This window comes from Salminus brasiliensis, chromosome 1 (assembly GCF_030463535.1).
Source record: "Salminus brasiliensis chromosome 1, fSalBra1.hap2, whole genome shotgun sequence".
In the NCBI taxonomy this organism is placed as follows: Eukaryota; Metazoa; Chordata; class Actinopteri; order Characiformes; family Bryconidae; genus Salminus; species Salminus brasiliensis.
In genome coordinates, this window is record NC_132878.1 from 21,185,649 (window position 1) to 21,194,672 (window position 9,024).

The 9,024-nt window shown below is 40.1% G+C and overlaps 1 protein-coding gene across 1 annotated transcript; it reads left to right on the plus strand.

The window, feature by feature from the left end:
* Positions 1-1,714: 1,714 nt before the first annotated feature.
* btg4 (B-cell translocation gene 4) lies at positions 1,715-3,873 on the plus strand. Its single transcript, XM_072693787.1, has 4 exons — positions 1,715-1,887; positions 1,967-2,104; positions 3,304-3,544; positions 3,673-3,873. Exons 1-4 carry the CDS (start codon positions 1,715-1,717, stop codon positions 3,871-3,873), a joined length of 753 nt encoding a protein of 250 aa, XP_072549888.1.
* Positions 3,874-9,024: the final 5,151 nt, after the last annotated feature.

Here is a 9,024-nt window from a genome sequence, read left to right on the forward strand (position 1 = left end):
AAGCAAATATCAGAATTGGCTCAGAATCCTTTGTTTTTGCCTCAAAGGCAAATATTTATCTCAGTCAACTTGTTAGTGCAATCAGAATATCAAGTCTGTGTGTCATTGCCTATGAACAAGACAAGCAAATACTGCCATGTTGTCAGTGCAACAGCGATTCAGAAAACTAGTTAAGCTTTTGATTACAAGAACGCTGCACATTCTATGGCCTATCAGACCACAAAGTTACACATGACTGTATGTGGGAGGCTGACAGCAAGACATTTGACTGGACAAAGTTATGCAGTAATAATCTTTTATTGTATTTATCACACTGCAATTTGTTGACAAAAACTCAGCTAAAAATTTAGGAAAAATGCAAAACATAAGATTGAATAACAATTCAGAATTTATGTCAATGTGCAGCATTACAGCAGAGTGCATATTTCTGAATGACATACATGTTTTCCCTGCGAAACATTTGAACGGTTGAAGACTCGTAGTCCAGTCCACCGGGTGCAGTCCAATATTGGACTGCACCCGGTGACCAGCTTCAGCCATTGTAAGACCATGATTTAAAACATGGTCTACAATTGTTGCCATTCATTTCATCTGGGACAAACCTATGGGCATGGACTCTCCTACCTCTTCCTCTGTTTTGTCCCCTCTTCCTGGCTGTTCACCTGGTACACGGCCTTGCCTCCATTCTGAGACATTGTGACACTGCAATGTTGTGTGTCTTTTATATGTTTGCCATAAGATGCACCTCTGATCTATGGTTGAGAGCTGTTTGACAATTGGTTTGACAATAAAGCCTAAATGTTTTGGAGGGTAAGAGAATTCAACAGACAATCGGTAGAACCCATTTTGATAAACATGACAAAAAAACAAAACAAACATCAGACAATTGTACATGAGCATTTGCATGAATGTACAAAGCATTTGTAAAATGTGAACACAAATGAAACACAATGAGAACTGCTATTATGATGTGCACAAGTGACAAGGAGACGTGGCGATTGAATTAATTTTTGGGAATTTTAATTCTGATCTGAGAAATGAACCAAATTAACTAAGAAAAACTGTAACAGCCTATAAATATACATCTTAGTTTAAAAGCTTATCTGAAAACCAGTGTAGATCAATGTGTCAGATTTCAGGCTGAGTTTTCAAAAACATTTCCTTTAATCGTTTTTTTTGGGATGGAGCTTTAGGAGTTGCTGTTTTTGTATGCTGGTGTTTTGAAAATCTGTTTCCCATCAAGTTCTCCTTTAAGATTGGATATATCAACAATATGCTAAACAATATGTAAATAATTTTCCAATGTGGAAGCCTCATGTTGAAGTGACTAGAGGCTGAATTGTGAAAGTCTGTCTCCAGTTCATATTGAGGGGAACAGGTGAAGGTAATATGTCATTTGCCGTCACCTACTGGCCAAGATTAGTAAATACATTTGTTATTCAAAATTTTAACAGGCTCCTAATATGAAACACCTGTTGAAAACCCCAATTGGCCCTTTGACCCTTGGCCTCTTTAAAAAGCAGCTTCCTGTGCTTTGTTGGATACTAAGTACATGCTTGTTTGTGGGCTGTGGTTTTGAGCTTGTTTCTGCAAGTGCTTTTAAGAGCAAATTTGTTTGTGTTTTGTGGAAGATCCTGATTTTTATCCTGGTTTTAAGACTTTTAGATTTCAATAAGTGAGCTGTAGTTTGTACTAGTGTGTTACGCTCTGAAAAATGAAAGAGGAGATTGCAGCCACAGCTTTCTTTGTGGTAAGACTAGCAAAGAAACATGGAAAACTAGACCGCTCACATAGAGAGAAGTTTGCGGTGGCTTTCACATCAGTTTTGTTTGAGAACTACAAAGGCCACTGGTACCCTGAGAACCCATGCAAGGGACAGGCTTTTAGGTGAGGCCTTAAAATGTCCAAAAGAAGATGCTGCAGAGGTTACTTTTGGTCTTAATGTGTTGGGTTTGCCTCCCTTCAGGTGTCTGAGGATGAACAGATCCCAAGTTAGGGACCCAACAATTGACCGTGCTTGCAAAAGGAGTGGTATCAACTATGATGACCTGGGTTTGCCAAAAGAGATCAGCATTTGGGTAGATCCAGGAGAGGTGTCGTGCCGGTAATGTACTTTGAGAGCACATATTCAATATCTTTTTTTTTATTATTTATTTATTTTTATTTTTTTTATTAAAGGTGTAGTTAATTGCAAAATTAGTTGCACAAATTAGAAAATGTTAATCAGCCAACAAATGATTTGGCTTATTTCCTTTGTAACTGCTCCCATTAGCTTAAAGTGGGCCTGTCTATGTACAAAATAATTCATTTAAAGATGCTTGTATTTAAGCATATAAGATCTTTTCATGTGTTCTGCATAATCCCAGTGGTAATACTGAAGTTCTTCAATTATGTTTGACTACATGCTTCCCTGCTTTGCTAAACTGCCTTTGAACTTGTAGCCTAGACTTGCCATTAAATGAAAGATTAAATTTTACTGAAATGTGTAATGCCTAAAGTTTCTTAAGTTATGATCAGGGTTTGGATGTAATGGGGTTATTTTATTAACAGTTTATTTGGCATGTTGCTTTTGGTTTATCTAGGAGAACCAAGTAGAGTCTAGCATACTCAGTTTTAAACTGAATCTTTAAAAGGACTGCTTGGTGGTATCAATAGCACTGGGATCAGCAATCACAGGGTTACTGGGCTCTCCTGAGGGATGGAACAGTTTCCTGTGAATAGTCTCTTTAAGTAGCTTGGCCTCTGTGTTCTACTTGGTCTTAAGTTAGGCATAAAACACTTCCATGTTTTTCCACTTTTGCTGCTGCAAGTTAAATTAGGAATGGCAAGGAATAGTTGCTACTTTTTATTGACTTTCCTAACGACCTGCAAATTCTCATCAGAATCACTTGTGGTGTTTAAAATGGTTAAATTAGGCTTTCAGGGCTAATGTCATGGCTTGTGTGCTTTTGGGTTGCCTGACAATTCCAGAACCTACCTGATGGGTTGCATATTGGTTCCCTTTGGCACTGTCATAAGGTAGAGGGCACATGTATGAACTCTTAAAATATGTAGCCTTTTCTGAACGCCTTTATGTAAGCTGAAAAGTGGCTGCCCCCCACCCCCCCATGGCTTGTGACTGCGTACTTGCTGTTGATGGTAGCATTATTTCAAATGTCTGCAAATGGCTAATGCACTGATCAGTATTCAGCCATTCTTAGTGCTTGGACTACTTTCCTGGGTTTCAGCAATGTTGGGAGTGCCGTTCTGTTCAATTTGGAGCTGTGCATTTATGAGCCTTGACCCAGGTCTCTTGTTCTGCAGGTATGGTGAGAAGAACACTCCATTTTGTGTGACTCTTCTGGAGGGGGAGAAGGGTGACAGTGAGTTCTCACGCAGGATTAACAATGCTGTGGAACGGGCTTCTTCAGACTACCACTCTGGGACATCCTCTGATGAGGAGAGCTCCAACAGCAGCATGATTAGCAGCAGTAGCAGCAGCACAGTGTCAGTTCCAGAGCCCAAGTGCATCCCCACTGTGTCCAACCCAAACAGTGTCTACCAGGTATGTTTAAGCATATAATATAAAATGTTATTAGGAATCCAGTTCGTCATTCACTAATGCAAATTGAACTTGATTAGCAGTGTTAAGGTGTTACACTTCTGTGTTCTGTCCACCCCTCCCCATTTCAGTTCAGTGAGTTTGGACCACCTGCACCCATGCAGTCCTGGGCTCCCTATCCCAAAAGGAAGCCCTATGCAGGGAATGGCTACCAGCAGCATTCGAGTGGACCATATCCTCCACACAACAGCTTCAAGAATTACAGGCCCTCTTATGCTTTCTCTGGTCCGCGGGTGGACAAATACCATTGGGTCAGCAAGAATCGATCATAGTGGGACTCTCTTCTATCGTCTTAACTTCTTTCTAGGCAAGCATGTGAACTTGGCCTAATTTAAATGTTTCAGAAATGTATTTATGAGAATCTATTGAGCATTCCTTTCTGGGGACTTTTAAATGTACTATTTTAAATGTATGTAATAAATTAAATGAAGACTAAATAAATTTCATTTTATAGAAAATGTCTTTTACTGGCTGCAAATGCAATGAGTTTCACTGCCACCACTAGGTGGCAGCAAGATTGTAACCTTTGGCCAAATGGATTTGTTGAACTTGTCTCAAAAGCAGACTAAACATGGGCAGGGAAGTTACCATTTCAAAGTGTTAGTTTGCCTAATTTGGGGTGAGGAGGCATACTATGCAGCCATTCTGCTCTGAAAGCCTGGAGATGTTGAAGAAAGCTTAAGAAATGAAATGAAGCCACCTGTGACATTATTTAGATCAGAGGGTAGTTTGTCAGGGATGTGTGGGTTTTTTTTTTTTTTTTTTTTTTTTTTTCCTAAAAAAAAGTTAAGCTTTGAGCATCTAATTGAATCTAATATGCAAAACACTGTTAGAACTCCAACACCTTGGGTGAGACTTGTATATTAATGCATCCAATTAAACCTTTTAAAGTTGACTTGATCCCAAAAGTCTTAATTTAAGACCATTAGTGTGGACATGGATTAAATTTGGCCTTTGCCTTTAACCTGTCCATGCAGTTGAAGCACGCACAGTGACCAGGAGGAGAGTTCCATTAGCAGCAGCATAGCATAGAGTCAAAGTGCATCCCCACTGTGGCCCAACCCAAACAGTGTCTACCAGGTATGTTTACACATTACTACAATTATTAGGAGTCCAATTTCTGTTGGACACTGATGCAAATTGAACTTGATTAGCAGTTTTAAGGGTTAAACTTCTGTTCTTTCCACCCCTCCCTGTTTCAGTTCAGCAAGTTTGGACCACCTGCACTCATGCAGTCTGGGGCTCCCTATCCCAAAAGGAAGCCCCATGCAGGGAATGGCTACCAGCAGCGTTCGGGTGAACCATACCCTCCACGCAACAGCTTCAGGTATTACAGGCCCTCTTATGCTTTCTCTGGTCCGCGGGTGGACAAATACCAGCAAGAATTGATCATAGCGGGACCCTTTTCTATAGTCTTGACTTCTTTCCAGGCAAGCATGTGAACTTGGCCTAATTGAAATGTTTCAGAAATGTATTTGAGAATCTATAGAGCATTCCTTTTTGGGGACTTGTACTATTTTAATTTATTTAATAAATTGAGAAGTCTAAATAAATAATCTTTCATGAATGTCCTGTCTTTTGCAGACCACAAAAAAAATTTCATGGCAACCACTAGGTGGCAGCAAGATGGTGACCTTTGGCCACATGGATTTGTTTTTAAATTGAAATGGGAACTCTTTCCTGCCCACATGTATTTGCACGCTCAGTATTGAGTTAGTTTCCCTAATTTGGGGGAGGAGGGTAGTACACAGCTATTCTGCTCCGATAGACTGCCTGGATATGTAGAGGAAGGCTTTATAAGAAATAAGATTAAGCAACCCAAAACTAGTTCTAGGAACAGGAGTAAATTGTCATACGTTGGTCTCAAACAGTACTTTATGTCTGTCTAGGTCAAAGACTAAAAGGAGCTCTTGACATCCCAAGGACCCCAAAAAACCCAGGAAAATGTAGTTTGCGCAAGTAACTTTGGTTTTCCTGTGGGTTGTAAGTGTGCAGCTCTTTCAACAACTTCTTTCTTGTGTAAGGGGTTTAGATACTATTAGAAATGTGGTAAATTACATATGACACTTTAAAAAATGACATCCCCTTAACCCAAAAACTACTGCAATCCATCCAGATTTATTTAAGTTAACTACTTTTTACATGTACTTCACAAGGGTACATTTAATGTTAAATTGCTTTTTACTGCTTAGTAGATATTTTTATGCTTCTGTTCAAAACAGTATACACAGCAATGCTGCTTATGTTGCTAATAGTGATCCATAAGTTCTTGCTCCCAAACTACCTTGACAAGTTGTGGTCTTTTGATGGGTGTATTAATACAGTACAGTACATCATTAAAATGGTGATTCCATGAATGGGAGTAGGTTGATGGTCTACTGCAACGGTTGAGTACCATCATGAAACCTGGTCTGCTCTTTGTTTTGTGCGCTCGCTCTACAGAGCTGGTTAAGAAATGTTTTCTCATGAGTGCAGCCATGGAAAATGCACAAAAAGTGCCTGAGGCTTCCAACAGGAAACTAAACTGATGAAAACCTTGAAATTCCTGCATTAAACATTTACTTATGGGAGAATCAGGAATATTGTTGCTTTATTGAAAAAATGATTATTTATTTATTTTTACAGCAGATGTTTTAAAAGTGGCTTTTGCATGAATCAGGGTTTAGAATCACTAATGAGTGAAGGGAAGAACTCCTTAGGAGCGTGAGGAACCAAAAGATAACGTCTTAACTTGGGTCACACCCAGTGACGCTGATAGAAATTAACAGCCCAGTCTCTTCCTGATTCCTACAAGTGCACACAAAGTTTGTTTGCTAGTTTATTTATTTATTTTAAATAAATGAACATTCTGACATGTTGGCCCTCTGCAAAATTGTTTGTTCTGAAGTGTAATAGAGCAACCACAGGCCTGCAGCCCCAGCTGAGCTTGAAAAACTCTGCTTAACAACTGGTTAGGCTGTATCAGGTACAGTGTTAATGAAGAACACTGTACCACTGTGTGTGGGGAAGTACATGGTAGGTGGGGCCCTATACCGTATAGCCCGTAACCAAGGCCTGCAGTTCCGGCCACAGATCTATAATATACAGTACAATAAGGCTCATTTCTGTTAGCCATCCTATGGGATTCTAGTAGTATGTTACCACTAAGCTAACGGCAGTGCCCTTAAACTTTAGTTTTTTGGCCGTTCTAAATTAAATATTTACATTTGAAGCTAATAACAGATGTTCCCTGTTTGAGTTCAAGTTTCCTGATTTCCTGTTCCATCAAATTGAACCCTATTGTTGTAGATAAAACCTAAAAATGAAACACTGTAGTCTTGCAGAGTTTAAAAACAAACATGTTTCTAATAAATAAAACTCAACTCCCAGAGTAATTTTCAAATTCCTAGAAATCAGTAGTGAGAGATCCCACTGCTAAAGATGAACGTGAGAGGCGGTCCAGCTCAAGCCCCACTTTGTTTTCTTAGCTGTATAATCACAGCGTAGCAACCATTGGTATCTGCCATCATTTCAGTCAGCCTTTCAGTTTATGAAGTGTTTATGTGTAAAGATCTGAATCAAAAGACCTGACCTGACGTCCTGCCTGGTACCCTGTGGAGTACAGTATTTTCTCTACCCATTTACAAAGCTGAAAACACAAGCTCATGCTGAAAGGTGTGGTGTTGACGTGTTGAAAAGCTGCTTCTTTGTTTCAATTGTTGAACTGTACAATGTGCCACTGAATAGCTTTTAAAGTAGCTTTAAACAGGCAGTGCTAAAGTAAAGATCTTTGTCAAGACACCAGATCATCAGTTGTGGCGGTGTGTTTCTGGACAGGTTGCTGTTCGTGTTTTAGCTTGTTGTCGTGTTTGTCAATTTGATTTCGAACAGGTCTGGGTACACTGGTTTCCACTTGTTTAATCAGTTGGTCTCAGCCTTCCTGTGTTGTTGAGATGAAAACATACAGCCATGCCAACTCTTCATAAATAAGACTGGATGCCCCTGCTTTAGACAGCCCTGTTGGTGTACAATAGATTTGGTGTAGGTGGGAAGATGGGCTGCAGGCTGATGTCAAGACATTGCAGAATCAAATGTATAAAATATGCTTCTCTAGCACACCTGACAAAGTTGTTCTGGTGCCATTTGGGGCAGCGATAATCCACTGGGATGATTGTATCATCCAGGCATTTATCAAAATCAGCAACTCCCCGGAATTCTCAAACTATTTCTGTTATAATGTTATTACGTCAGGTTGGTTTTATCTGTACCTGCAAAAAACTGTAGAACTGTTTCTCAGAGAAGCTATTATGAGGCTGAAGAACAAGAATATGACCCGAAATCAGTCAAACTTTACCAAAAACTGTGTGGATTATTATTAGGAGGAAATAATGCACTGGTGAGCTCATTAATCACACAGAGACATGTAGGTCAAGGAAGACCTCCACTACTGATTTCAGAACAATCTTGACTATAATAAGGAAAAGTCTTCAACTGTCTATCTGATTTCAGAAACAGCCTATAGGAGGTGGGTGTGTATGTGTCAGAGACTACTATCCACAGAAGACTTCATGGACAGAAATACAGGGGTTACACTGCAAGATGCAAACCGATAAACAGAATGACCAGATAACAGTACTTGAGACCCTGCACAGGTTTGGAAAAAGGCCTTTTGGACAGATGAGACCAAGATTAACCTGTATGAGAGGGATGGCAAGTGCCCACAATCCAGGTGTGTAGACAAAAAGAAATGGGCATGTTCCATCTCATCTGTAAAACATGCTTTGGGCATTTATGGTTGCTACAGGTACTGGCACACTGCGGAAGGCAGTAGCACAATGAATTCAAGCTCACTGGGTGGTGCTTCATCTGAAAGCAAGGTGAGTATTCATTGGAGGGGAGTTGTTTTACAAGCCAGTCACCTGATTTAAATCCAATTGAGCATGTGTTCCATATGCTGAAGGCGAAAACTTAAGGGAACAAGGCCCCAAAACCATCAGAAGCTGAAGATGGCTGCATTAGAGGCTTGGCAAAGCATCTCCAGAGAATATTCTCCACACCTGGTGATGTCTATCAATGGAAACCCATTCCATGAAGCTCTCTGCCCAGTGTTCTGGAGCTAATCTGAAGGCCACATGAAGTTTGGAGGCCTGTAGCCGCATCAGCATCTGCTGTCATTATACCACTGACAGTTGTCAGTGGAATATTTAGTAGCGAAGAAATTTCATGACTGGACTTGATGCACAGATGGCATCCTCTCACGCTACCACACTGGAATTCACTGAGCTCCTGAGAGCTACCCATTCTTTCACAAATGTTTGTAGAAGCAGTCTGCATGCCTAGGGCTTGGTTTTATACACCTGTGGCCATGGAATTGATTGGAACACCTGAATTAAATGATTTGGATGGATGAGTGAATACTTTTGGCAGTATAATGTTTGTCCCAA

What these genes read in the sequence shown, in the direction of transcription:
- btg4 (XM_072693787.1), top strand. Translation starts at nt 1,715, where the DNA reads ATGAAAGAGGAGATTGCAGCCACAGCTTTCTTTGTGGTAAGACTAGCA. An exon ending in TGCAAGGGACAGGCTTTTAG is followed by an intron (nt 1,888 to 1,966) that starts GTGAGGCCTTAA and finishes GCCTCCCTTCAG; the next exon opens with GTGTCTGAGGATGAACAGAT. An exon ending in ACCCAAACAGTGTCTACCAG is followed by an intron (nt 3,545 to 3,672) that starts GTATGTTTAAGC and finishes TCCCCATTTCAG; the next exon opens with TTCAGTGAGTTTGGACCACC.